At 65.1% G+C, this 26,794-nt stretch overlaps 1 protein-coding gene across 4 annotated transcripts in view; it reads right to left on the reverse strand.

Annotated features, from left to right (window-relative positions):
* Positions 1-606: 606 nt before the first annotated feature.
* Positions 607-26,794, reverse strand: part of COL11A2 (collagen type XI alpha 2 chain) — a 30,186-nt gene continuing 3,998 nt past the window's right edge. Inside the window, exons 5-66 of one of the 4 annotated variants that reach the window (XM_084891005.1) lie at positions 25,316-25,507; positions 24,365-24,442; positions 23,686-23,748; positions 22,837-23,016; positions 20,222-20,281; positions 20,083-20,124; positions 19,844-19,906; positions 19,455-19,529; positions 18,911-18,997; positions 18,608-18,664; positions 18,397-18,450; positions 18,255-18,308; positions 18,106-18,159; positions 17,891-17,944; positions 17,758-17,811; positions 17,633-17,677; positions 17,438-17,491; positions 17,012-17,056; positions 16,792-16,845; positions 16,562-16,606; positions 16,395-16,448; positions 16,127-16,171; positions 15,903-15,956; positions 15,765-15,809; positions 15,518-15,571; positions 15,102-15,209; positions 13,805-13,858; positions 13,568-13,621; positions 13,414-13,458; positions 13,283-13,336; positions 13,165-13,209; positions 13,019-13,072; positions 12,880-12,933; positions 12,669-12,722; positions 12,097-12,204; positions 11,692-11,781; positions 11,141-11,194; positions 10,881-10,988; positions 10,700-10,807; positions 10,335-10,388; positions 10,205-10,258; positions 9,947-10,054; positions 9,764-9,817; positions 9,499-9,552; positions 9,176-9,229; positions 9,030-9,083; positions 7,789-7,896; positions 6,887-6,940; positions 6,697-6,750; positions 6,533-6,586; positions 6,153-6,206; positions 5,684-5,791; positions 5,547-5,600; positions 5,367-5,420; positions 5,118-5,225; positions 4,956-5,009; positions 4,695-4,730; positions 4,491-4,544; positions 4,138-4,405; positions 2,658-2,770; positions 2,235-2,441; positions 607-1,830 (exon numbers count right to left, since the gene is read on the reverse strand). In XM_084891005.1, coding sequence (XP_084747131.1) covers positions 1,690-1,830; positions 2,235-2,441; positions 2,658-2,770; positions 4,138-4,405; positions 4,491-4,544; positions 4,695-4,730; positions 4,956-5,009; positions 5,118-5,225; positions 5,367-5,420; positions 5,547-5,600; positions 5,684-5,791; positions 6,153-6,206; positions 6,533-6,586; positions 6,697-6,750; positions 6,887-6,940; positions 7,789-7,896; positions 9,030-9,083; positions 9,176-9,229; positions 9,499-9,552; positions 9,764-9,817; positions 9,947-10,054; positions 10,205-10,258; positions 10,335-10,388; positions 10,700-10,807; positions 10,881-10,988; positions 11,141-11,194; positions 11,692-11,781; positions 12,097-12,204; positions 12,669-12,722; positions 12,880-12,933; positions 13,019-13,072; positions 13,165-13,209; positions 13,283-13,336; positions 13,414-13,458; positions 13,568-13,621; positions 13,805-13,858; positions 15,102-15,209; positions 15,518-15,571; positions 15,765-15,809; positions 15,903-15,956; positions 16,127-16,171; positions 16,395-16,448; positions 16,562-16,606; positions 16,792-16,845; positions 17,012-17,056; positions 17,438-17,491; positions 17,633-17,677; positions 17,758-17,811; positions 17,891-17,944; positions 18,106-18,159; positions 18,255-18,308; positions 18,397-18,450; positions 18,608-18,664; positions 18,911-18,997; positions 19,455-19,529; positions 19,844-19,906; positions 20,083-20,124; positions 20,222-20,281; positions 22,837-23,016; positions 23,686-23,748; positions 24,365-24,442; positions 25,316-25,507 — 4,605 coding nt within the window. In that variant the 3' untranslated portion in view covers positions 607-1,689. Of the gene's footprint in view, positions 1,831-2,234; positions 2,442-2,657; positions 2,771-4,137; positions 4,406-4,490; positions 4,545-4,694; positions 4,731-4,955; positions 5,010-5,117; positions 5,226-5,366; positions 5,421-5,546; positions 5,601-5,683; positions 5,792-6,152; positions 6,207-6,532; positions 6,587-6,696; positions 6,751-6,886; positions 6,941-7,788; positions 7,897-9,029; positions 9,084-9,175; positions 9,230-9,498; positions 9,553-9,763; positions 9,818-9,946; positions 10,055-10,204; positions 10,259-10,334; positions 10,389-10,699; positions 10,808-10,880; positions 10,989-11,140; positions 11,195-11,691; positions 11,782-12,096; positions 12,205-12,668; positions 12,723-12,879; positions 12,934-13,018; positions 13,073-13,164; positions 13,210-13,282; positions 13,337-13,413; positions 13,459-13,567; positions 13,622-13,804; positions 13,859-15,101; positions 15,210-15,517; positions 15,572-15,764; positions 15,810-15,902; positions 15,957-16,126; positions 16,172-16,394; positions 16,449-16,561; positions 16,607-16,791; positions 16,846-17,011; positions 17,057-17,437; positions 17,492-17,632; positions 17,678-17,757; positions 17,812-17,890; positions 17,945-18,105; positions 18,160-18,254; positions 18,309-18,396; positions 18,451-18,607; positions 18,665-18,910; positions 18,998-19,454; positions 19,530-19,843; positions 19,907-20,082; positions 20,125-20,221; positions 20,282-22,836; positions 23,017-23,685; positions 23,749-24,364; positions 24,443-25,315; positions 25,508-26,794 lie in introns of those variants that run through there. The other 3 variants (XM_084891006.1, XM_084891007.1, XM_084891008.1) reach the window with 3 other exon arrangements.

Raw genomic sequence — 26,794 nt, forward strand, 5'->3', positions numbered from 1 at the left:
GACGCGGGCGCCGGCGGGGCGGGCGGAGGGGTTTCGCCTGAGATCCGTTTTCCGTGGAGGTTTCTAGACACTCACCCCTCCCCACCCACTCCACCCCATCCCACCCCTCCCCACCCATCCCAAGAGAGCTTTGCTCGGAGAAGGAGTTAGCCCCTGCACTGGGGTCTGGGGTTTGTCCTTGGGCTCAGGTCGACCCAGGCGGGGCGGTCGGGGCTCCGCGGGAGGAAGGAGGGGTGTCGGTGGGCCCAGGGAGCCCCTCCGGTGCGGACGCGGACCCAGAACGCGCCGCGCCCACCCCCCGGCCCCGCAGCCGGAGGGTGACTGGGCCGAGGTCCCGGATACGTGGAGCCGCCGGGAGGCCCCGGGGGAGGGAGAGGCCCGGTGGGAGGGGGAGGCCCCGGGGAAGGGGGAGGCCCGGTGGGGGGAGGCCCCGGGGGAGGGGGAGGCCCGGTGGGAGCGGGAGGCCGCTAGGGGGACCGACCAGGTCCCGGACGGACCGCGCGGAGCCGCCCGCAGAGTGAGCCCGGGGCAGGACGGAGGTTGGGGGCCTGGGGGGGGGGGGGGAGGCCCAGAGCCACAGGGGCGGGGCGGGGTCACGGAGAGGAGCCTCAGTCCCGCACCGGCCACCTAGGCCCCCCCAGGCCTGAGGCCCCTGAAGGGCCCGGGAGCCGGAGGCACGCCTCCCCTCCCCGGAGCGGGCCAGCGCGGTGTCAGAGGGAACCGGGACGCTGTGACACCAGCTGGGCAGGCCCTCCTGGGAGCGGGTGAAGCCACCATTTCTGGCCACAGCTGGGCCCGGAAGGATGGGGTTGGAGAGGGGTGTGAGGGATGGAAGTAACCACACGCAGCACACATCCACCCTGGGGGGAAACGGTCACGTTTTAACCATCAGCCAGAGCGGACGCGGGTACAGGGCTGGACAAGGCCCCGGAGGCCCCGAGGCCCTTCCACCCACGGCCGCACACGGTCCTCAGCCGCAGCCCCAGGGCGGCGCCGGGGAGGACGGCCCGGAGGCCAGGGGGTCCTCAGGGCCCAGCTGACACTTTGGTGCTTCAGCAGCCGGTGCACCAGCCCGCACACCCTCCCTCCCCGCCCCCCGAGTAGCGGTGTTCCCGCGAGGCCCGGGCAGGTGACGGGGAGCAAGTGTGCGTTTCGGAGCCAAACAGCCAGTAAGTGGAGAGGACGCCCTGAGGCAGGAGGCGTGTATTCCGTGTTCACAGTGGGTGCCGGGCGCTGGGCAGGAGTGGGGTTCGAGTCACTGGGGAGCCCTGAGGCCAGGACGGACCCGGTCATCCCTGCAGAGCCCGTCCCAGGTCCGCTGGTCTGGTTGGCATCTCTACCTTTGTTGTTACTCAGTTTTCCACTCTTTAAATAATTAATATAATTACTTTTAAATACAAAATACACAGTGTCCTTTCTTCTCTTCCTCTTGTTTGGGGTGGTTGGGAGGTGAGTCTTAAATAAGTGTGTCAGCTGTCTAACAGGTCACAGGCGCCAGGCGGGGGGCCCTGAGCCCCAGACGCCACCCCTCCCGGGGCGGCCTGGCACGGCTCCCCCTCCCCGGTCTGCCCTGACGGGGCTCTCCGCGCCCGGGCCCAGGGCCCCGCTGGCGAGGAGCCCTCCGGAGTGTCCGGGGCTGGTGGTGGGGCTCGGGGGCCTGGTTTCCACGGCCGGGGTCAGAGAGACGTCCTAGCCCATGAAGCAGACAGGCCCCAGCAGCACCCCGCCCCGCCGCGGGGGGGCCCCCAGGTCCGAGAAGGAGGCGTCCAGCACGGGCAGCTGCTCCAGCACAGGGGTCCGCACCTCCAGCACCGTCCGGCCTTGCTGTGTCTGCAGGGAGAGACGGGAGGGCGCGCTGGGCGGAGGGCACAGCCCAGGCGGCCTCTGAGCACAGCGAGCGGTGACCCCCAGCGCCCCGTGACGGGAAGGCAGGGAGGTGTGTGTGGGGGGGGGGGCGGGTCTTTGAGATCACGGCCTGTGTGGTGATTGAGTCTGTGTTCTCCACAGGGGTGTGTGTGTGTGTGTGTGTGTGTGTGTGTGTGTGTATGGGGGGTGATATTAGCTGGCATGATTCCCATGTGCATGTGCCTGGGTGACCTGTAGGGTGGTGCCCACTCCTGTCTCCGCTGGGCCACTGTGTAAGCGTGTGTACTTGGTGATGCTGCTGTGCACACAGGTGAGCCCCATTTCCATCCCCCACCCCACACCCCCTGAGCTCCTCCCGTCCCGCCCACCTGACAGCCGGCCGTGAACTCCTTGACGTAGGGGCTGGTGTCAGGGCTCAGCTCGTCCTCGTTGGCCCCCCGGAGCTTCAGGGGGCCGTCGCGGGCCGGGCCGGAGCACGGGTACGAGACGTCCTGGTGGGCGGAGACGCTGAGCAGCCGCAGGAAGGTGAGCTGGACCACGCCCACGGGGGAGCCCTCCGAGTCCACGTAGGAGAACTGGGGGAGAGGGCGCGGTCAAGGCCAAGGAGGTGGTGAGCACAGGGCTGCGGGGTGGTGAGCACAGGGGCTGCGGGTGGTGAGCACAGGGGCTGCGGGGTGGTGGTGAGCACAGGGGCGGGGGAGGAGGGAGGAGGAAGGCGCAGGCATGGAGAGGGCGCTGCCGGGAACTGGTCACGTGAACCCAGGCCCGCCCTCCGTGTGCGTGGGCCGCACCTGAGTGACATCGTCCCGCGGCTGCACGCACGTCTCCCCGCCCGCCGTGAAGTTGCAGAACACCCGGAAGGCATCGCGGGTGCAGCCCTGGTTGGGGTCCACCCAGTACTCTCCTGGGGAGGGGGCAGCAGCTCAGACTGAAGATGCTCTTTGCACCACATCCCCACCCCCGCTCCCTACACGCTCCCAGCCTCCGCCCCTGCTCTCCCACCGGAGCCCCTAGCACATCCGGCACTGTTCCCCCCACCGCCTCCATTCCTGACACCCCACCAGCAGCATGCCCCGGCTCCCGAGCACGATGAGTATGAGGCTATAGTTTTGCACACTATTGTGGCTGTAGGTTTGCACACATGTGTGGCTGTAGGTTTGCACATGTGTGGCTGTAGGTTTGCAATGTGTTGGCTGTAGGTTTGCACACATGTGTGGCTGTAGGTTTGCACATGTGTGGCTGTAGGTTTGCAATGTGTTGGCTGTAGGTTTGCACACATGTGTGGCTGTAGGTTTGCACATGTGTGGCTATAGGTTTGCACATGTGTTGGCTGTAGGTTTGCACACATGTGTGGCTATAGGTTTGCACATGTGTTGGCTGTAGGTTTGCACACACGTGTGGCTATAGGTTTGCACATGTGTGGCTATAGGTTTGCACATGTGTTGGCTGTAGCTTTGCACACATGTGTGGCTGTAGGTTTGCACATGTGTGGCTGTAGGTTTGCAATGTGTTGGCTGTAGGTTTGCACACATGTGTGGCTGTAGGTTTGCACATGTGTGGCTGTAGGTTTGCAATGTGTTGGCTGTAGGTTTGCACACATGTGTGGCTGTAGGTTTGCACATGTGTGGCTATAGGTTTGCACATGTGTTGGCTGTAGGTTTGCACACATGTGTGGCTATAGGTTTGCACATGTGTTGGCTGTAGGTTTGCACACACGTGTGGCTATAGGTTTGCACATGTGTGGCTATAGGTTTGCACATGTGTTGGCTGTAGGTTTGCACACATGTGTGGCTGTAGGTTTGCACATGTGTGGCTGTAGGTTTGCAATGTGTTGGCTGTAGGTTTGCACACATGTGTGGCTATAGGTTTGCACATGTGTTGGCTGTAGGTTTGCACACGTGTGGCTATAGGTTTGCACGTGTGTTGGCTGTAGGTTTGCACACACGTGTGGCTATAGGTTTGTACATGTGTTGGCTGTAAGTTTGCACATGTGTGGCTGTAGGTTTGCACACGTGTTGCTGTAGGTTTGCACATGTGTGGCTGTAGGTTTGCACACGTGTCCGGCTGTGTGAGCGCAGGCCCTGTGCACACGTGCTATCTATCCCTGCAGACGGCGGGCTGACAGCGGCTGCACATTGGCAGGACTGGTGCTGGTGGGCGCCAGTGTTCCAGTCCCCTCGCCCCACCCGACACCGCCCCTGACTCTGCAACACCACCCTCCCGTCACGCCTGGCGGCTGCTCGTCTCGCCATGTGCCCGGCTGGCACTGACCATCGGGCAGCTCTGGGTGGCAGAGCTTCAGGTCCTGGCAGGTGCGGCCAGGGCTGTCCTGGGTGCCTGTCGGCCGCCTCATCTGCTCGATCTCCTCCCGCAGGGAGTCCAGCGAGCCGAAGACCTCCTCCAGCGCCCCCGGGCTGCCCGGCGCGCCCCCGGCCGGCTCGGCCGCGTCTTCCTGCACCAGGCGGCTGCCGTCCACGGAGCGCCGCGTCTTCTTGGGCATCTGGATGGGCAGGGGCTGGATCACCTCGCCTGGGGGGCCCTGGCGGAGGGGCAGACGGAGAGGACGGGTGAAGCAGAGGTGCCAGACGGGGGACGCCGGCACGCGGGCCAGGCCTCTAACTCACCGGGTGTCCCGGAGGGCCCTGGACGCCCTTCTCTCCCTTCGGTCCTGCTGGGCCCTGCAAAGGAGTAAACGAGGTCACGGAGGGGTCAAGGCCACAGTGGGGTCAACTCCGGATCCAGGCTGGGAGTGCTCCCCCGAGGGGCACTGCTCTGGAGAGACAGCACCACGTCCGACTGGGGGCGGGCAGTCAGGGGAGGTCACTCACTGTGGCTCCTTTGGCGCCCTTGGGGCCGGCGGGTCCCTGTGGAAGGAAGAACGAGGAAGAGAGGTCACACGGGGAAGGTCGGGGCGCAGGCATAGAGGCAAGGCCAGGAGCCCACGGCCACAGGCAGGGGGTCAGAGGAGGGCGCGAGGGAGCAGGGGGCAGGGGACCTGGGGAGGGCGGAGCCACTGCGGGTGAGCCTGTTAGGCTGGCATCGCCATGGGAGCGGTGGGTGGGGTTCCGGGAGGAACAGGTGGTACTCACAGTGAGGCCCGGGGGCCCTCCGGGACCGATGGGGCCAGAGGCTCCGGGGATGCCCTAGGGAAGGGGGGACCAAGTTCAGCTGGTTCTCCCCACCCCCAGCCCACCCCCAGCCCACCCCCGACGGGAATCTCCACCTCACCCCGCCAGGACAGCCTCTCTCACCGTCTCCCCCTTCTGTCCGGCGGAGCCCTGCGGGCCAGGGAGCCCCCGGTCCCCCTTCTCCCCCTGCTCCCCAGGCGGCCCGATCAGCCCGATGAGACCTGGGTGGCCCTGGAGGAGAGGGCGGTCAGGGAGAAGCAGAGGGGACGGGCGCGGGGTGGGGGGCGGGGGCCAGGGCAGCGGGGACTCAGGTCCCAGCCCTCGGGGGGAGGGCGGTGGGGGGGAGACACTGGCCACTCGTCTGTCACTCACCTTCTCTCCTTTGGCCCCAGCATCACCGCGGAGGCCAGGGAGCCCCGGGGGGCCCTGTGGGGAGAGAGAAGTCACTCTTTCCGGGAGAGGAGAGCCCAAGCCCCCCACTTCCCGCTCCTCCAGGTTTCACTCCTGCCCCCTGCCCAGGCCCGCCCCCCCCCCCCCCGGCCAGCCACTCACCACAGGACCCGGGGGCCCGGCCTGGCCCGTGGCCCCAGGACGACCTTGCTGGCCCTACAGGTGGGAGGAGACCCCAGAGTGAGGCAGAGTGCCCCCTCCCATGGCACCCCCAGCCCAGCCTCCCCCTCCAGACTCACCACTGAGCCCGGGAGCCCCCTCAGGCCATCGGGACCCGGCTTTCCTGCTGGGCCTGCGGGGCCCACGGGGCCCGTCTTCCCCGGGGCCCCCACAGCGCCCGGATCCCCCTGAAACGCACACGGGAGGTGCTCTAAGGGGCAGCAGGGGGCGGGGAGTCCAAGGGCGATGGGGCGATGCAGGAAATGGGTCTGAGCCCAGGAGCCCGGGGGCAGGAGCAGTAGAGGGAACCCCCTTCCCACAGGGGCTGGGGGTGTGTGGACAGAGGACTCTGAGGAGCAGAGAAGCGGGAAGATGGGAGGGGGGGTGTGGACAGAGGACTGAGGAGCAGAGAAGCGGGAAGATGGGAGGGGGGGTGTGGACAGAGGACTGAGGAGCAGAGGAGCGGGAAGATGGGAGGGGGGTGTGGACAGAGGACTGAGGAGCAGAGGAGCGGGAAGACAGAGGACAGCACCCGGGCGCCTCGCCCACCTTGGCTCCCTTCTCTCCTTGGCGTCCCTCGGGACCAGGCGTGCCGGCAGGGCCCTGCGGGCGGAGGCAGGAGGCGGATGAGGGCACCGGGCCCATCGTGGGGGGGGGGGGGTGGGAGCGGGAAGCCAGGTGTGATCGTGCGAGTGGCCCGGAGCTTTGGTGAAGAGCCACGCCCCCCTCCTGCCCCGAGAAGCCAGCCTTCCCGCCTGCTGACCGGTGTGTTCACACGCGCCCCTGGCAAGAACTTACACACGGCACCCCGGAAACAGACACAGCCAAGCATGCTCAGCACTCACACACACACGTGCTCCAGCACACACACCAGGTCAGCCCGTCCCCTGCCCCCACCCAAGGGCGCCCCCAGGTGTCACCTCACTTACCCGCTTTCCGAGTGGCCCGGGGGGTCCATTCTCCCCAGTGGGACCAGGGGACCCCTAAGGAGGGAGGATAAGGGTGGGCAGGGTGTAGCTGCCAGCCAGGCCCTCAGGGGGCACAGAGAGGAGCAGGGCTGAGGGCTCGGCTCGGGGGGGCACTGGTCACTCACCGGCTGCCCCGGCTCACCGTCCTCTCCGCGGTCACCCTTCGCCCCATCCTGGCCCTGCGGGGAGGAGGCCAGGTCAGGGCCCGGCCTGGGGGGTCACCTGAGCGTGCTGACCCCCCCTCCTTCCAGCCGCCCGGCCACCCATGCCCAGCGGCCAGAGGCCTGTCCGCCCCCCACACTGGCCGAGACTCACGCGAGGGCCACCTTCTCCGGGAGGGCCAGGGTCACCGGGAAAGCCGACAGGGCCCTAGCGGGAGGGAAAGCAGGTCATACCGCCTGGCCGCCCAGAGCCACACAGACAGACCCCGTGGGCCCAGCACACCCCGGCGGCAGCACCCACACCCCCGGCCCCCAGCCCCCAGCCCCAGCCTCCAGCCCCCAGCCCCAGCCCCCAGCCCCCAGCCCCAGCCTCCAGCCTCCAGCCCCAGCCTCCAGCCCCAGCCCCCAGCCCCCAGCCCCAGCCCCCAGCCCCCAGCCCCAGCCTCCAGCCTCCAGCCCCAGCCCCCAGCCCCCAGCCTCCAGCCCCAGCCCCAGCCCCCAGCCCCCAGCCCCAGCCTCCAGCCTCCAGCCCCAGCCTCCAGCCCCAGCCCCCAGCCCCCAGCCTCCAGCCCCAGCCCCAGCCTCCAGCCCCAGCCCCCAGCCCCCAGCCTCCAGCCCCAGCCCCCAGCCCCAGCCCCCAGCCCCCAGCCTCCAGCCCCAGCCCCAGCCTCCAGCCTCCAGCCCCAGCCTCCAGCCCCAGCCCCCAGCCCCCAGCCTCCAGCCCCAGCCCCAGCCTCCAGCCCCAGCCCCCAGCCCCAGCCTCCAGCCTCCAGCCCCCAGCCCCAGCCCCCAGCCCCCAGCCTCCAGCCCCAGCCCCAGCCCCCAGCCCCCAGCCTCCAGCCCCAGCCCCCAGCCCCCAGCCTCCAGCCTCCAGCCCCAGCCCCAGCCTCCCAGGACCCACTAGAGGCCGCTCGCCGTTCCCTCGCTCTGTGGGTCTCGCTCTAAACCCCACGACCACCCCAGGGGCCTCACTGCCAGAGCCCTCCCCCCAGGGCCCCTGCCAGTCCTCACACCCCCGGCCCCCAGTCCCAGACCTCCTCCCGCCCTCGGACTCACCGGGTTCCCCTTGGGGCCGTCGTCCCCGGTGGGGCCTTTGGGCCCGGGCGGCCCGGCCTCTCCCGGCTGCCCGGACTCGCCCTTCTCCCCGCGCTCCCCGCGTGGGCCCTGCAGCGGGAGGGACAGGCGGGCCCAAGGTCAAGGATGAGCCCCTGCTTCCAGGACGCCTGCACCCCCCAGGCCCCACAACGGGAGGAGGCACCAGACCGGCAAGCCCACCGTCCCCGCCTTCCGCCCGGAAAGGGGGCAGGGCGCGCAGAGGCCCAGGGACAGGCCCCGAGAAGGCTGGGGCCCTGCTCCTGCTGAGGAGCCGGTCATGGGGAAGGGGGGCTGAGGGGGTGAAGGGGGGGCTGAGGGAGGGAAGGGGGGCTGAGGGGGTGAAGGGGGGCTGAGGGGGTAAGGGGGGCTGAGGGGGTGAAGGGGGGCTGAGGGGGTGAAGGGGGGCTGAGGGGGTGAAGGGGGGCTGAGGGGGTGAAAGGGAGAGGGAAGGGGGGCTGAGGGGGTGAAGGGGGGCTGAGGGGGTGAAGGGGGGCTGAGGGGGGAAAGGGGGCTGAGGGGGTAAGGGAGGCTGAGGGGGTGAAGAGGGGCTGAGGGGGTGAAGAGGGGCTGAGGGGGGAAAGGGGGGGCTGAGGGGGTGAAGGGGGGCTGAGGGAGGAAAGGGGGCTGAGGGGGTAAGGGAGGCTGAGGGGGTGAAGAGGGGCTGAGGGGGTGAAGAGGGGCTGAGGGGGTGAAGAGGGGCTGAGGGGGGAAAGGGGGCTGAGGGGGTAAGGGAGGCTGAGGGGGTGAAGGGGGGCTGAGGGGGTGAAGAGGGGCTGAGGGGGGAAAGGGGGGGCTGAGGGGGTGAAGGGGGGCTGAGGGGGGAAAGGGGGCTGAGGGGGTGAAGAGGGGCTGAGGGGGGTAAGGGAGGCTGAGGGGGTGAAGGGGGGCTGAGGGGGTGAAGAGGGGCTGAGGGGAGAAAGGGGGGGCTGAGGGGGTGAAGAGGGGCTGAGGGGGGAAAGGGGGGGCTGAGGGGGTGAAGGGGAGGCTGAGGGGGTGAAGGGGGGCTGAGGGGTGAAGGGGAGGCTGAGGGGGTGAAAGGGAGAGGGAAGGGGGGCTGAGGGGGGAAGGGGGGCTGAGGGGGGAAAGGGAGAGGGAAGGGGGGCTGAGGGGGTGAAGGGGGGCTGAGGGGGTAAGGGGAGGGGGGAGAGGGGTGGGTTAAGGGGGTGAAGGGTGGGGAATGGCACCTCAAAGCCATCACTCACCTTGGCGCCTGGCTCCCCCTGGACCCCAGGGGATCCTGAATCTCCTGGCTCCCCCTGCAAGGAGACTGGGGTCAAAATCCCCTGCCCCAAACTCCTCATGGTCCCCACACCTCCTCTCTCCGGGCAGGCCTCGCCCTCCCGCTCACCTTCTCTCCAGGGGGGCCCAGGTTCCCCACGCCTCCGGGGGGGCCTTGAGGACCCTGGGCGGGACAGAAACGGGTCACGGCTCAGGGGGGGGGGGGGTGCCGCTCCAGGGCGGGGCCAGGTGAGGCCCCCCCCCCCCAGGTCTCAGGGGAGCAGCGGGAGGCCTTCCCAGAGGGGCGTCTGAGATGAGACCGGTTTATCACGGGGCGGGGGGGGGGGGGGGGTGAGGGGGGGTGGGGGGGGGAAGGAGGGGAGATGGGGGCGGGGGGTGAGGCAGAGGACCGGCCACATCGGTCTGAAGGGACCAGAGGCCACGGGGACTCACATCAGCTCCGTTGGGTCCAGCGGGGCCTCGAGGTCCTGGGGGGCCAGGTGGTCCCTGGGGGGAAACAGATGCACCGGAGCTAGCAGGGGGGCAGTGGAGCGGGGGGAGGGGCGTGGGGGCACGGGGGGGCTGCACAGGAACGTGGGGGTTGGGCAGGGCAGAGACAGGGCAGAGAAGAGGGGGGGGCAGAGGCAGGGAGCAGGGTGCAGCAGGCTGGGTGGGGGGGTGACCAGAGGTGGGGCGGGGCCAGTGGGGTTACACTCACCATAGGGCCCACGTCTCCTGTTTCTCCCTTCTCCCCCGAGGGGCCTGGCAAGCCCTGCGCAGGCACAGGGCACAGACCGGGTGAGCAGCCCGCCGGCCCAGCTCCCCTCGGCCCCACCGCCTGCCCCCACGCCCTTTCCCGTCCCACGGCTCCTGGCCCCGCTCTCGGCCGGCTCCCGCTCACCTGCAGGCCGATGGGCCCGGGGGGCCCATTGAAGCCTCTCGTTCCTTCGTCGCCTTTGGCTCCGAAGTGTCCCTGAGGGCCCCGGGCCCCGGGCTCCCCGTCTGCGCCCTGCAGTGGGGCAGGGACAGGGCCCAGATGGCCATAGCGCACACCCAGGTCCCAGAGTCCCTCCTCCCTCCCACCCCCAAGCAGCCGGACCGTAACCGGCCGGGACCGGGCCGGGACGCGGCTCCGGCCGAGCGGGCGTGGGTCACTCACCGCGGCGCCGGGCTGCCCCACAGGCCCGATGGGTCCGGGGGGTCCGGGCGGGCCCTGGGGGAGAGGAGAGTCAGACAGCAGGCCGGCCGGGGAGAGGGGGCGGGGGCCAGGCTCAGCTCAGGGCACTCACGTGTTCGCCTTTGTTCCCTTTCGTGCCCTTCTGTCCGGGGTCCCCCACCTCGCCCTGCAGGGGCGGCAGGCGAGTTAGGGGAGGGGGACGGAGGGGGGGAGAGAGGGGGAACAGGAGAAGGGGGGAACAGTAGGAGGCAGGGGGGGATGGTAGGAGATGGGGAGGGATGGTAGGAGGCAGGTGGGACAGTAGGAGGCGGGGGGGGGGGACAGTAGGAGGCAGGGGGGCGGAGGGGGGGAGGGAGGGGGGGCAGTAGGAGGCGGGGGGATGGTAGGAGGTGGGGAAGGGGGGACACAGTAGGAGGCGGGTGAGGTTGTCAGAGCAGCACTGCCATCTGGGAAGAGCCTGGTCCGGGGCTCCCTCACCTTGTCCCCGTCTTCTCCTGCCCCGCCCGGGGGCCCAGCGGGCCCAGGAAGGCCCACGGGGCCCTGCACCCCGTCGCGGCCGGTGGGGCCGATGGGGCCCTTCTCGCCCTGAGGAGGTGGACAGAGGGGTCAGGCCTGGACGCCCCGTGGTGGGCGGTGCCCAGCCCCGGCCCACACTCACCGGGACGCCCTTCTCGCCGGCTGCTCCCGGGGGGCCCTGAGGTCCTGGGCGCCCGGGGGGGCCAATGGGTCCCCCGGACCCCGCTCCCCCGCGCTCCCCGGGGGAGCCCTAAGAGAGGAATGGAGTCAGACCCCGAGGAGGCCAGCCTGCACACCAGAGAGCCCCACGGCTCCCAGGAGAATACCCCAAATCGGAGGCATACGGCTGGCCCTGCCTCCCTGCCAGACCGGCCTCCATGCCCCCAGGGGCCCCAGACTCACCGCGGGCCCGGGGGGACCGGCCGGACCTTCATTTCCCTTCAAACCGGCTCCACCCTGCAAACCGGAGATCCGGAGCAACAGCTGAGACCGGCAGGGGGCACCGGGGCGGGGGCACCGGGGCAGGGGGCACCGGGGCGGGGGCACCGGGGCAGGGAGCACCGGGGCAGGGGACACCGGGGCAGGGGGCACCGGGGCAGGGGACACCGGGGCGGGGGCACCGGGGCAGGGGACACCGGGGCAGGGGACACCGGGGCAGGGGACACCGGGGCAGGGAGCACCGGGGCAGGGGACACCGGGGCAGGGGACACCGGGGGAGGGGGACACCGGGGCGGGGGGCACCGGGGCAGGGGGCACCGGGGCGGGGGACACTGGGACAGGGGGCACCGGGGGAGGGGGACACCGGGGGAGGGGACACCGGGGCGGGGGGACACCGGGGCAGGGGACACTGGGACAGGGGACACCCAGGCCAGCCCGGAGGCACGGGTGGGGGCCGGGGGGTGGGCTCGGAGAGGGGGTCTGGGGCTCAGCCCGGCGGCCTCGGGGTCACTCACAGCGGTGCCCGGCAGGCCTCGCTCTCCTGGGAAGCCCCGCAGCCCGGCGGGCCCGTCCTTCCCTGGGGCCCCCGGAGGGCCAGGGTCCCCCTAGGGGGAGAGGGAAGGTGGTGAGCACTGCAGAGATCACTGCCCCCTCACATCTCCAGCTCTCCCAGCTCCCCTCGGCCGGCCCCCACTGAATTCTGTTAAGTTGAACTTATTGGGGTGACATTGGCTCGCAAAGCCACCCAGGCTTCAGTGTGAGCTGGTAAGGCGGGTCTGCACGGCATCCGGGCCCTTGGCCCTGTCTCCTCCGCCCCCGCCTTGCCCGAGGTACGGACGTCACGGATTCGTGTCACCCTTGCTGGGCCGGGCCGTCCGGTGTTCCCACTGAGCGGCTGTGCCCCGCACCGAACTACTGACCTTCGTGCCTTCTTTTCCAGCCGTTCCCGTCAGCCCCTGCTCTCCGGGGGGCCCTGGGGGGCCTGGGTGACCTCTCTCCCCCATGGGCCCCGATTCTCCTGCTGCTCCCTGGAGAGGGGCCGAGAGACCCCAGTCTCAGACCTGTCCTTCCTCCAGGCCCGAAGCAGCAACCGGGACCCCTAACACCCCCCCTCACCCCTCACCCCTTACCCCTTACCTCTCATCCCTCACCCCGGCCCAAAGCAGCCACCCGGCCACCCTAACACCCCCCTCACCCCTCACCCCTCGCCCCTCACCCGGCCCAAAGCAGCCACCGGGACCCCTAACACCCCCCCACACACCTCACCCGGCCCAAAGCTGCGGGCAGTCCCGCCCACCTGTGCAGCCCAGTGAGGAGCCGGCACCACCTGAGCCCAGCAGATGGGAAGGGCCCAGGACACACTGAGCTCAGCACCAGAGCCCAGCCCGCCCCACGTGCCCAGCCCACCCCCCACCCGCCAGCCCCCCGGCCGGGAAGGGAGAGGACGGTGCCCCGGGGCCAGGCCGGTCCACTCTCCACAGGGCAGACCTACCTGCGGGCCCACCACCCCTGGGGGCCCAGGCGGGCCGGTCTTGCCTTGGAAGCCCTGAGAGGAGAGAGAGCAGTCAGGCGCCTGGAGGAAGGCAGGTCCACCCTCCCTGCCGCGGCGGAGCCCCCCCCCCCCCCCCCCCCGGAGGGGTGCTGAGAGCCCGGCAGGCCGCCCCGCGGCTCTGCGTCCGGGCCGCGGGGCCGGCACCACTCACCACTTCTCCTCTCTGGCCCGGGTGGCCCGGCAGCCCGTCCTTCCCGGGGGGGCCCTGGAAGGGGTCTGTGTCAGGGATTCCGCGGGAGGGGACGGGAGGAGTCAGGGACCGAGTGGGCAGAGGGCAGAGGGCAGCTCACCGGCGGTCCTTTGGGGCCAGGAAACCCGTTGGGGCCCTGAGGCCCGGGGAGGCCCTAGAGACAGAGCTGGGTGAGCGCGGGCCGCGGCAGGAGCTGGGGGGAGCTGGGGGGAGCCGCCCCCGGCTCCCGTCCCGGGCCACACTCACCCTCTCTCCGGGCGGCCCGTGGGGGCCGTCTCCGCCCGACGTTCCCTGCGGGGAAGCAGAGTCAGAGGGGCCGAGGGCAGGCTGGGGGCAGGCCGGGAGCCCTGCCAGGGCCACTCACCTTCGCTCCGGACTTCCCGGTGGCGCCCCGGGGCCCCCGCTGGCCCCGCGGACCCTAGAAGGGGAGAGGGGAGCGGAGTTGCCAGAAAACCCACGGCCCCTTTGGCCTGACCCACCGCTCCGGGCACTCACCGTGGGGCCCCGCTCTCCCCGCGGCCCTGACTTCCCGGACAGGCCCTGGGGGAGGGAGAGAGCAGGTCACCGTCACCGGCACTGGCACCGGCACCGGCACCGGCCGCCCCACCCAGCGCCCTGCCCTCCGCGCCCTCCGCGCCTCCCCGCCTACCCGGGCCCCCTTCTCTCCGCCGGCTCCGGGGAAGCCAGGAAATCCGAGGGACCCCTGGAAGACAAGAGGGAGAAGAGAAGTCAGGAAGGGGAGGCCCGGAAGGGCCACAGGTCAGGAGAGGTGATGGAGGCGGTGGGAGGCTGGCTCCAAGGCAAACCCTGCTGCTCGCCGCCAGCCCGTCCCCACCGGCAGGTGTCACGGGAGGGCACGGAGGAGCGGTCATGGGCATCACGTCACCTTGGGACCCTGGCGTCCGGGGTAGCCAGGCAGACCAGGAACTCCCAGCTTGCCCTGTGGAGGGACAGGAGCGATCAGGACTGGAGGAGCCACAGGCACCAGGGGGGCCCTGAGGTCCTGGGGTCCCCAACCCTCCGGGCCGGAGCCAGCCGCCCCAGCACCGCGCCCACCAGGCCCGGCCCGCCTCCCGGCCCGGCGCTGCCCGCGTGTAAGCTCCCCTCCCGGTGTCTGCCACCCAGTCAGGTTCCTGGGGGCTGTGACCTAGTCCCTGCCTGTCAACCCGGGCTGCACCTGCCCCTGCCCTGCCCCTGCCCTGCCCCTGCCCTTGCCCTGCCCCTGCCCTGCCCCTGCCTCTGCCCTGCCCCTGCCCCTGCCCTGCCCCTGCCTCTGCCCTGCCCCTGCCCCTGCCCTGCCCCTGCCTCTGCCCTGCCCCTGCCCTGCCCCTGCCCCTGCCCCTGCCCTGCCCCTGCCTCTGCCCTGCCCCTGCCCTGCCCCTGCCCCTGCCCTGCCCCTGCCTCTGCCCTGCCCCTGCCCCTGCCCTGCCCCTGCCCTGCCTCTGCCCCTGCCCCTGCCCTGCCCCTGCCCTGCCCCTGCCCCTGCCCCTGCCCCTGCCCTGCCCCTGCCCTGCCCCTGCCCCTGCCCTGCCCCTGCCCTGCCCCTGCCCCTGCCCTGCCCCTGCCCTGCCCCTGCCCTGCCCCTGCCCTGCCCCTGCGGGCCTCCACACAGCTGGGGACACCTCTGCCTCCGCTCCGCTCGCACCCCCCACCTCAGCCCCCTGCACCCCGGCCTCCGAAGCTGCAGGCTGTGGTCCAGGCAGCTGTGGGCTGCGCTTGGGAGCAGGGACTCCAACCCGGCGGCCTGGCTCTGCCCGGGCTCCGCCCTCCCTGGCTGTAACTAGGGAGCATCTTCACCTCCGGGGCCTCTGTGAGGCCGCACGTGCAGCCTTCGCCCGGGCCTCTCTGTCTGACGGCCCGAGCCCGCTCACCACTCCCGCCTCTCCTCTCGGAACGCCTGTGCCCTCTGCCCTGCGCCTCAGTCACCTAGGGCAGCCTCGGCCTTGTCCCCATCAGCCTGTTGTAAGCGCCTCAGGACGGGGACTTTTCCCTGGCTTCTCATCCACCACCCCTCAACCCACCAGCGTCCAGGAGGTGCCGCATACAGGAGGAGCATATTTAACGCACGGTCGTCTTCGATCGACGCACTGGCTCCAGCTGCTGGCAAGCCTGCCCGCCCTGCCCCCAGGCCAGGCCCGCCTCCCCCGTGTCCCGGAGAGCAGACACCGGTCCCGCCCTGTCACCTTCTCGCCCACGAGCCCGGTGGGCCCAGGGTCTCCGGTGGGCCCAGTGCGACCCTTCGGCCCCTCGGGACCATCCTCTCCTCTGGAACCAGGGACTCCAGCCTCGCCCTGCGCGAGAGGGTGAAGTGAGGGTCAGGGGCTGGGTGGGGCTGGGCCCCAGGGGAGAGGCAGGCCCCAGGGGCTGAGAGGGCGGGCGGCAGGGGTCCCAGAAGCCGTTGCAGGCCAGGGGCCACAGGGGGAGACTGCGGGGATCGGAGGGACTCGGGCTGTGGGGCTGTTACCCTGCTGGGGTCCGGCCTAACGGGTGCAGGGCTCCGGAGACGGGGCTCGGGGCCTCAAAGGGATCGGCCGGGGGCTCCAGAGTGAAGGATCGTTAGGACTCGGACTGGGGGGGCAGTGAGGGGGCTTCTACTCACCCTGTCACCTTTCACACCCATGTCACCTTTGAACCCAGGAAAGCCATCGTCGCCCTACAGAAGGTGGGAGAGGACCCCGATGACAGCGGGTCGGGAGGCTGCGACGGAGGGTCCCGGAGGCCGTGCGTGGAAGGCGGTGTCCGGAGCGGAGGGCAGAGGGGCAGCAGGAGGGCGGGGCGAGGGGGAGGGGACAGAGAGGCTGGTGGAGGCAGAGTGGGGGTGGTGGGGAGTCGGGCACACTGCTCACCTTTTCACCCTTATGACCCTTCAGGCCCCGAATTCCGTCCACACCCTGGAGTCAGGGCGCAGAGACAGCGGTCAGGGACGGGCTCCCAGGCCTGCCTGCCCCCGAAAGCAGCCCTCTATCTCCCGGCTGTGGTCTTACCTTGACGCCTCGGGGTCCGGGGTACCCGAGAGGACCCTGAGGTCCAGAGGGGCCCTGGAGGAAGACAGAGGGATCGGTAAAGGGGTCGGGTGCCGTCCTGGTGGCCTCGGGGCGTGGGAAATCGGAAGTGCCGTGGACGAAAACAGTCAGAGCCTCGTTCATGGCGAGACGGGGAATCCCAGGGACCTGAGGCCCAGGCTGGGGGAGCGCCCCGGAAGGCTCACCTGGTTTCCTTTGGTTCCTGGGGGGCCTTCCTTCCCGGGGTGGCCCTGGGGCAGGAAGAAGAATGTGTCCGCTGGTCCCTTCACTTTCCTCACCCTCTACACTCCTTCACCCAGAACGCCCGTGAGCTGACGAAGCCAGCTGACCACGCAGGTGCCACGGTGACCTCCCAGTGCAGGGACAGGGATGGACGGTCCCTGCGGGCCCTGGAGGCCGCTCAGTGGGGTGGGAGGCCAAGGGGTGTTTGGGACAAGAAGTGGGTGCACTCACCGGGAGTCCATCGGAGCCAGGCATGCCGGGGAGCCCTGGCTTCCCGAGGGGGCCCTGCGGGAGGCGAGGAGGTCCCGGTTCACACGGCTCAGTGTGCACATGGCTCAGTCCCAGCCAGACGGCCCTCCCGGCACCCGCCCGCAGCCCTGCTCCCACAGCGGGCTCACCTTCTCTCCGTGAGGGCCGATGGCACCCTGAGGCCCCGGGAGACCCTGTACGCGGGGAGAGAGAAGTCACAGGGGCCCCGACGTGGGGCGCTCTCTCCTGCAGCCAGCACCCCCTCAGAGCACGAGCATCAAGGACTGGAGACCCTTCACTTCCGGTCCCCACTCAGGTCTGACCACGGGGAAGCCCAGGGAAGCCGCTGAGGTCGGGGAGGGGCGGGCAGACCACTCACCTGGGTGCCAGGCGTTCCCTGCTGTCCGGGAGGCCCTGGCTCCCCTTGGGGTCCCTACAAACAGGCAGCAGGCAGGGTCAGAGGAGGCGGTGGCCAGTCAGACGGGGAGGAGCGGGCAGGAGGACCCAGAGGGCGAGACCCGGAGGGCAGGGCTCAGCGTGGGCAAAGGGAACAGGGTTGGCAGGCCCAGGGCCGGGTGGAGTCGCCATGCATCACTCACCAAGCTCCCTTTGGGGCCGTGGGGACCGTCCATGCCGCGCACGCCCTGGAACACAGAGGGGTGTGAGCGGGAGGCAGCCGCCCCGGGAGGCCCTGTGGTTTCCCGGAGGCCGGGCCGTCCCCAGGGAGCGGGTGGGACAGGCAGAGGCACCGGTCAGTCCTCCGTTCCTCCCAGACCTCAGCACACAGCCGGCCCAGAGCCGCAGGGCGTGGGGCTGTGGGGCTGTGGGTTTGTGGGTTTTTGTTTTGTTTTTCTTGATGATTTTTTTTCTGGCTCTTCTTCGAGCCTTTGGTGCCCCACACCAGAAGGCCCTAAAAGGGCCCCTGGGGCAGAGGCTGGAGGGGGAATGGGAGGGGAGGTGGGGCAGTCAGGAAGATGAGAAGTCAGGGGGTGAGATCAGGGTCAGGAGTCGGGGCAGTCACTCACCGGGGGTCCAGGAATACCAGGCGGGCCTTTAGGGCCAAGGAGACCTCGAGGCCCCTACACTCGGCGAGGAGAGGACAAGGCACGCATGAGTGTCTCTTTCATATCTATGTCCCTCCTCCGGCGTTCCCAGAGCCCCCACCCTCCTGCCCCCACTCCCTGCCCCCCCCTCCCGCGACCTCACCCCTGGACACTCACCGACTCTCCAGGCAGCCCCCGAGGCCCGATCTCCCCGTCGTCCCCCTGCAGGAGGAGGCCGTGGTGACGTGCCTCGCCTCCCAGCCTCCCCCAGGCCAGCCCGGCCCCGGCCCTGCCACACTCACCCGCTCTCCGTCCTCGCCAGGGGGCCCAGGGAGGCCGTGGGCACCAGTCTCGCCCTGGGAAACAGGGAAGGGGCTTCAGAGCTCCCAGCACAGACACCGGCCCTCTCCAACGTCCCCTGCCCAACGTACTCACCCGGTGCCCCTTCTCCCCGGGAAGGCCTGGGAGCCCATCAAAGCCGCGGTCACCCTAGGGGAGAGGGGCGGCCACGTGAAGCCCCAGGCCCTTTCCCACCCCACCCCCTAGTGCCCTGAGGGGGGAGCCACTTCCTGGGGAGCCGGGGAACCCAGGCTCCTGAGATGATGAGCTCAGAGGGCTGAGCTGAGCATCAGAGGAAGGCCAGCTGTCACCTTCACGCCAGGTTCTCCGGGCATCCCTCGGGCTCCGTCAGCACCCGCCCGGCCCTGCAGATGCAAAGGAAGTGTCAGAACAAGCAGGGGCCAGCCCTCCACCCTCGGTGCCATCTCCCACCTGGCCCGCCCCACACTCAGTCACTCACCCTTCGCCCAGCCTTGCCGGGAGGCCCGGTGAGGCCCTGAGGTCCCCTGGGGCCCTGGGGAGGGAAAGTTGAGGTCAGGGTTAACGGGCACAGACAGGGAAGGCGGCACTGGGTTGGGGATCAAAGGGGTGCGGGGTGTCACCTGAGGTCCTAGGTCTCCAGACTCTCCCTTCAGACCAGGGCTCCCAGGTTGTCCCTGTGAGAGAGAGAGGTTGGCTATATGGAAGGACATCTCCAACAGTGACCCCAAAACCTCCCAAAAAAGCAAAATGACTTTGGATTTGGGCCCTTTCCAGAACTGTCCATCCCCCCACACACAAAAAGAACCTCCTACCCCACCCCCCTTCGCTCACCAAAGGTCCAGGGCGACCTGTGTATCCCATGGGTCCAGGGGGTCCACGGAGCGCCATCTAGGGGACGGGGGACACAGCAGAGGTGAGAAGAGGCAGCTGGAGACTCCCTCCCCAGGACACCCTCTAAACTCACCCTCCCACTCCTAACCCGTGTTTCACCGCCTTAGTGCTCCGACCTCCCTCTCAGCCCCAAACCAGCCCAGACCTTCCCCTTCCCCCTATCCCTCCAGCCTACCCCCCCAACCCTGCTAGAACCTTTCCTTCTCCCCCACCCCCACCACAATGCTCTCCAGCCCTACTCACCCGCGCCTGCTGCAGGATCGCCTGGGCCTGAGCCTCCTGGGCGGCCACCACAGGGCCCTTGTCACCCCCGCCACTGCCAAACCGGAACTGACGGGCAAGGAGAGAAGGCCCAGTTCTTTCCAGGAAATCCCTGGGACCTTCCAGCATTTCTGCTCCTGCTCCCAGGCCGACACACACACACACACACACACACCGCCCCATGCCCTCTCCCAGCATCTTCCAGTGGAGGTGTTCAGATAATCACTGAGAGGTTTTCAGAAACTCAGCTTCTGTCCTCCTCCCCCGATGTCTAGCCTCTTCCTCCAAAAAGACTCTCCTTTGGTTCTAGACCCCTGAAATATATAATTTCCTGCTCCACTCTAGATGAACCAAGCTTGACTCTAGATCATATTGGGTTCTAGATCATCTAATGAGGCCCTAGTCACCTCCACCAAGAGGTCCATTTCTTTGCACTGATGGTCTTTAGAGACTCCTGGTTCTCGGTGACACAGCACAATCCCTGCCCTCCCCCGCAGCCCCTCCCAAAGCCCAGAAGACAGCTCACCGGGAGCATGAGGGATGTGCCGGGAGGGCCAGGCGCCCCATCTGATCCAGGGAGCCCTGCCCGGCCGGGAGGACCCTGGAGTGGGAGAGAATGAGGAGGGTAGGTGACAGATAGGGGAGTCTTAGGCCTAGAGTCCCCTGGGAACCCTCCTCAACAGGACAAATGCAGACTTCCCTAGATCTTGCCTGAGCCTCACCCCAGCCCTCTGGAGAAAAGTCAGAGTAAGACCCAAGACCACTGTCCTCCCCAACCAGTCTGCCCTATTTGCAAGCGCTGGGGACACCAGTCCCTGTTCATTGATCAGCCAGCTAATGAGAAATCACTAAGCACGTGGCCCCTTTAGTGGCTCCTCTGCAGTGCCCCCTCCCATACAGAAGACACTCCCTTACCCTCTCGCCGGGGTCTCCAACTGGGCCTGGGTTGCCCTGGATGCCAGGGGGACCAGTCAGTCCCTGAGGAACAAAGGAGTAAGGGGTCAGCTGTGGGCATTCGGAGAGAAAAGGGGATGTAGCTGAGGGGGGGGTCTCTACAGCAGAGAGAGCTCGGATTGGAAGAATGCTCTGGAGTTCTGAGAAGGAGGCCTGGGCATACATGGGGAAGACACGGATGAAAGAGTGTTCAGACTCACCGCAGGGCCTTCTGGGCCAGGCGGCCCCTCCACTAGCATTCCCTGCAGAGTCAGACGTTAAGAGTCAGAGGCCACAGGACTAGCACACCTGCCTTCTTCCCTTCTCCCCCTGCCCTCAGCTCAATGGCCAGTGACTTACAGGCTCCAGGACTGCAGGCTCCCCCTTCTCTCCCTTCAGCCCCCGGGGGCTATGGGCAGCCTGAGGGAGACACACATGTAACCCCCAGTGGGGCCTGTGAGCAGCCAGGACACGGGGACTCCGCCCACCCTTCTCCCCCCTCCATTCTCAGGACTTCTGGAGGCCTCCTTGAGCCTACCTCCAGCCCGGTCCCTCCCCCAAGATTCTCTCCACAGACCCAGGCCTGCCCAGGAGGCCTCAGGGCTCCCCACACCCCAATCCTCAGCCCCACCTCAGCAAAGACAACCTCCTCACCTCCCTGAGAACTTCTTTCAGGAAGGTCCCCACATGTTTCCTGGGAATCCAAAGCCCTAACCTTCCCAAAGCTTCTTCTGTAGGACCCCACCCTTATCCATACTCTCTCTGACCCCAAGAATCCCTAGAACTTTAAGAAACCATCAACTTCTGCACCCTTACTCCAACCCACCAAAGAAAAATCTCTCCAAGATTATGGATAGATTTTTATTGGAGTTTGAAGGGAGAGTATGGATCCATATGAGAATATGCTGTAATCTATAGTCTTCAGAAAAGAAAAAAAATGTATGCCCTTATGCACAGAATTTTCCCTAGAATTTCAAGGAGTTCATAAGCTTAAAAACTTCTTGGAGGTAAAACATCCATACTCTAAGTAGATTTGGAGGGCAATCCGCACTGATATCTGAAACTTCCACCCCGTAATAGGTTCTTTAAAAAAAATACAGCTCTTGCAGAAACCGGTTTGGCTCAGTGGATAGAGCGTTGGCCTGCGGACTGAAAGGTCCCGGGTTCGATTCCGGTCAAGGGCATGTACCTTGGTTGCGGGCACATCCCCAGTAGGGGTTGTGCAAGAGGCAGCTGATCGATGTCTCTCTCTCATCGATGTTTCTAATTCTCTATCCCTCTCTCTTCCTCTCTGTAAAAAATCAATAAAATATATATATTTTTTAAAAATACAGCTCTTGCCCTAGTTGGCCTGGCTCAGTGGATAGAGCGTCGGCCTGCAGACCAAAGGGTCCCAAGTTCAATTCTTGTCAAGAGCATGTACCTCTTGTCAGGCTCATGCAGGAGGCAGCCGATGGATGCATTTTTCTCACCTGGATGTTTCTCTCTGTCTTTCCCTCTCTCTTCCACTAAAATTCAATGGGAAAATGTCCTCAGGTGAGGATTAACAACAAAAAATACAGCTCTTGGGCTAAGTTGGTCAAGCCTCAGAGCAGATCTCCCTCAAGTCCCCACAGTTCCTCTCTCATCAAGGACACTAAACTCTCACCCTAGTGCTCATTTGTACGCCAAGCCTAGCAGTTGCCCCTCTTCCACACTTCCATTCAGGGGTCCACCCCCAACTCCGGGGCCAGAACCAAGACAAGGACAGGGAGAACAGAGGACATTCACCACCACCCGAACTCTCCCATCGGAATGCCCCCCGTCTCCATCCTGACCGACAGTAATTTCCAAACTCTCCCATATTACAGCGCAACCTCACATTTCCAGAAAGCAGCATAAAAGCAAGACAGCGGAGGGTGAAGGGTGGCAATGTTAGAGAAAGGAGATGTGGGACAATGCAGCGGGACAGAGAAGGCAGCTCTAACAGCAAGACAGGCCAAAGATGCAGTGGCGTAGACAGGAAATGCCCCATCTAAGAGGGAGTGGTTGGAGACACGGGGAACAATTAAGGGAGACAGAATGAAGGGACAAACACTTGGAAGCAAGAATGATGCCAGGGCCAAGAAAAATTAAACCTGGCCAAAATGGCTAGAAAGTGAACTGAACAAACAGGAAGTGGTTGGATAGACAGGAAGCAGCCAAGAAAAGAGACTTCAGGAAGTGGACCTTCAGTAACAACCTGGCTACCAGGACCAATGGGAGAAATTCACAGAACAGACAGAAAGTGAGTCCTGGATAGGAGCTGATGACAATGCAAGACAATTCTTCAGAAAACACAAGCAGCAAAGTGAGTACACACAGGAAGGGATCATGATAAATATCTAGGCCCACAACGGACCCTTTATGATTTGGATGGCCTGAGACACACTTGAAGTAGCTCATTATCAAAGGCAATTGTCACAGAAAGCATGAAAAGCTAGATTCGAAATACAAATAGTAAGTCCCTTTCTATCCAATACGGCACAGTCACCAAGACAGATGGCATGGCTGGAGAAGACCGGAAGGGACAGACAGGTTAGAAGGTGAGACACTTGGCAGCAACATGGATAAAAAAATTGTTTTGTCAAGAAGAAACGATGGAGACGGACTGAAAATGGGCATAAGGACCTTACCTTATTGACCAAAAGCTTTATGAAATCCAGCTCGATTGAGACAGGAAGTGACCAAAAAGACAGGAAGAGGCCATAATATATATTTTTTAAATCTCATTGCCCTGGGCAGAAGGATTCATAAGGAGTCACAGGGTAAGATATTGCACAAGGGAAGGAAGGAAGGAAGATGTTCAAGCAACACATACATCTTCTGTGGACAGAAACGGCAAACCACCAGTGGGAAGCAGCTCAGAGCCGACAGACAGCGATCAGAAACAACAAGAAGAGATTCTTGCGGCTCCACGGGAGGCCACGAAGACAGGAGGAGCGCCTCTCACTTACGGCTCCGGGGTGGGCTGTCTCCGCAGAGAGGGCAGGGCCAAGGTCCGTCTCCTCACGGTAATCGTCCCCATAGCCATAGGTGTAATCGTAGGGCCCTGCCGGGGGCTCTGTGCCACCCTCCCCATATTCCTCTGTCAGGAACCTGTCAGCTGTGGAGGGGACCTGGAGATCTGTCTGCTCCTTCCCGGGGATGGGGATGGGGAGGGAGAGGGGTAGACGGGGGTGTTAGGGCTGAGAGGAGTTTCCACCTGGACCCCAGGTGTGACAACTCCTCGCCCAAAGGATCCTGAGGGTGACTGGGACTGGAGTTTCTCTCCCAAGAAGAGCAAGGGGAGCAGCTGTGTGGAAAGGCGAAGGCCATCAGACCGGAATCGGGAGAGATGTCCGGCGGACGGGCTTGGTGGAAGAAGTGGTCACAACCAGAAGGGTGGCCGGAGGGCTGGACACAGAGCGGACAGTCCATGGACATAAGATAGACACAGAGTCCAGGGAGTGACCAAAGACGTGATGGAAAGAAGGGCAGAAGAGAAGAAGACAGCACTGGACAGAAAGTGGCTCCTAGGAACAGAACATGACACAGGAAGTAAAACCATTTGACACCAACATGAAGAGGAGGCTACTCCAGAATCAAGGAATAATGAAAGGAGACAAGGACACTAAGGAAAATGGCTGAACTGAGAGGGAGAGGCCAGCAGACCCATTGGGCTGGGCGGACCAGGAGACAGAGGCCGCAGTGGGTATGACAAAGAGCCCTCCGGCCGGAGGGGGCTGACTCGTCCAGATGACGGGGGCCTGAGGGGTGGGTCACAGCCCCCCGCTGCCCCCCGCTGGGTGGTGGGGTGGAGTTACCTCCTCAGGGGGTGGCAAGGGGCTGGACTCCAGGATTCCTTCCTCTTCTCCTGGGGTGGGGTACTAATCCCAAGGGGAGGGGAGCAGAGTGGGGGGGGAGGGGGGACGGGGTGGAAGGAAGGAGAGAGGTTAGCCAGAGGAAGGCGAAGCAGCACTGTGTCCCTCGCTGGGGCAGTGTCTCTGTGTGGGGGGTGGGGGAAATCGCAGATCTTGCAGCCCCTTAGGACAGCTGAGGGAGAATGCTTCTCCCAGGTCATGAAGATTTGGGGGCAGAGATCTGGATGCCCCGGCTCTACCTGCCGGTAACTGCTGCCTCTGGTCCGGGGGGGGGCCCGGGCAGTGTGGGGAGCTGCCCGTCGAGCTGGGCGCCGGGAGGGGGAAGGCTGGCCCCACGCTGGCCCAGAGCCTCCAGTTCGAGAGGGTCTCCAGCCTGATGAGGGGGATGCCTGCCGGGCTGCGGACCTCTTAGCAGGTGGGGTAGGCTTTCGGGGTGGGGTGCGACGCCCCCTGGGGGAAGCGGGAGCCCTGTGGGTGGGGCTCCGAGGCCGCTGCAGCAGAGACATGGGAGGCGACAGTGAGGAAACTCCCGTAATCTATTAAATGCATGGCTTCTCTCCTTGAACTGGGGGTCAGAGATGTGGGGGGGGGACGGGAGAAAGGAGGGGTCCCTCCAGTTTACCTGGTAGTCAGGGGTTGTCCCCGCAGTCATCTCATCGTAATAGAGGGGCCCGTAGTCATAGTGGAGAGGCTCAGTGGGCTGGGGTCCGGGGAGGGGCAGTGGGATAGGAGGAAGGCGGGGGTGGGGGGGTGGGGGGGGGACGAGGGACGTGAGATGGGACGGGATTGGGAAATGAGGTAGGGGAGGAATTGGAAAACAGAGTTGGGGATGAAAAGAGAGGTTGGGGGACAGGAGAGAGATGGGGAGAGGCAGGAAGGGGAGGTGGGTCCCGCAGGTGAGACAGAAGCAGACATAATTAAGAGATTGATGCTTCAACTTTAGACTACTGACCCCAGATCATATCTGTCACCCTAACCTTCAGAGCTCCACCAACCCGGAATCTTCTTGTCCTTCTCCCCCCCAGCCCCTTACCCTACGCCTCCGTGTGCAGGGGCCAGAGATGGCCCCACCCACCTTCCACCGGCTCACCACCCTTTTGGGATTCTCTTTTTCTTCTCTTCCTCCCCCATTTCTCCTCCTAGGTCTTTCCATTGCAGCTTCTTTCTCCCTGTTTCTGTCTCTCCCCTAATCTGCCCTTCCCTCCTGTGTCCCCAAGTCCCACCTGCACCCTCTCTCCCAATCTCTTAATTCAAGGAAGGGTGGGAAACCCAACGGCATAGTCCAGGAAGACTGGCAGAGGAGACACAAGGAGGGGACACAGCTCCCAGCCATGAGTTCTTCATAACAACTTTTTATTTTTAAGTGAAAATAAAAAGGTTGATGAATGAGGACTGGGGGTGAGTGATGGGAATAGGGAGGTATGACTGGGGATGGGCATAAGGAAGGGGCTAAAAGGAGCCCAAAGAGAATGGGGAGCTCTGGACATTGGGGGACTTCCTCTGGGGAGATATCTGGGAATCTCCCTCCCTGGGAGGGGGGTACTGCAGTTTGGGGTCCACCCAACTCCCTCACCTGTCTCTGGGGCTCCTGGTTTTGGGGCCTGTGAAGTCTCGCTGATGGCTGCTTTGGAGACCTCTGTGCTCGGTGAGACTGTTGTTTCTGAGGCCTCTCCCTCCAGTCCCGCTCACACTCCAGCTCCTTCTGTTCACAGGATCCATAGGCAGCTTGCACCCCCGGAGCAATGACAAGCTCTTGGATGTCACCCTGTAGAGATACGAGGAAGGGATGCCAATGGAAGGAGACAGAAAGGCCTTCAGAGCGAGACAAAGGGTATATACAGTCCGGGACAAAAGGCAGGAGGCCAGTCCCAGGTAAACTACATAATGGAAGGTCATTACCGGCCCTCCATGGCACAGCCCTGTCCAGTTCCCATTGGACCGTCACAACCACTGGGAAAGCCAGTGGCAGGGTCTTTATGCCACTTTCAGACACATTCCATTCTGAAAAGCTCAGAGGCAATGGCTGGCCCAAGGTCACTCACAGCGGTACAGTCAGAACTAGAATTCCGTCCAGCTCTGCCTGTGCCCCTGCCCTGCGGGGGTTGCCTGAGCCTTGTCACAGGGGCTTCTGGAGACAGTGGCCCAGCTTAGCTTTGACCTTCCACTGGCAGTAATGATGAGAAGTCTCAGGACTCTAGAAATGAGGGAGGGGGGTCCCAATGGCTTTTGTTTGTGCTCACATGTGGTGCTTAACACAACCTGCCTTGTTTGGAGATACTGGCTCATCTCCTTGGAATGATAGAAACCTTATATTATTCTTCTGTTTTCCCCTTGGCATTGATAAGCAGGTATTCAGAAAATGTTAACTGACTAGCCTGGTGGGTGGGTAGGTGAGTGAATGGGGGTTCAAATGCATGACTGAATTGGAAGGTTGATGGATGGTGGAATGAATGAATGAATGAATGAATGAAGTTGGTGAATAGATGGAATCAGATTGGTGGGTAGGCGGATAGAAGTGAATATGTGGATAAATGAATGGTTGGATGGAGGATGGGTAGATGAGGAGGTGGTTGTGTAAATGGTGGATCAATGGTTGCATGCATTCTTATATACATGGGTAGATGGGGTAGGTGGGTGGATGGATGGGTGAGTAGATGGACGGATGGGTTAAAGAGGACAGATGGATAAAAGAACAGATTGATAGCTAAGTGGATTGAAGGAGCAAGTGGCTGAGCAGGGGAAGGATGGGCAGATGGATGGATGGATGCAAACCTGGATGCTTGAGTAGGTGGGTGACTGTGTAACTGGACAGGTGAGAGGGTGAAAGATGAGTGGTAGAGAGATTGGTTGAATGATGGATGGGCAGAGTGATGAAGACTGAGTGACAAAATGAGTGGCTGCAATATAAGTGGACACCTAGTTCTCCTAAGAGAAAATTAGCCCTGGACAGGAAATGGAACTATACATTCAAGAGAGGAAAAATGAAGAGGTAGAGCAGTGGTAAGCAAACTGCGGCTTGTGAGCCACATGTGGCTCTTTGGCCCCTTGAATT

The sequence above is a fragment of the Pipistrellus hanaki genome (genome assembly GCF_964339955.1).
Source record: "Pipistrellus hanaki genome assembly, chromosome: 7".
In the NCBI taxonomy this organism is placed as follows: domain Eukaryota; kingdom Metazoa; phylum Chordata; class Mammalia; order Chiroptera; family Vespertilionidae; genus Pipistrellus; species Pipistrellus hanaki.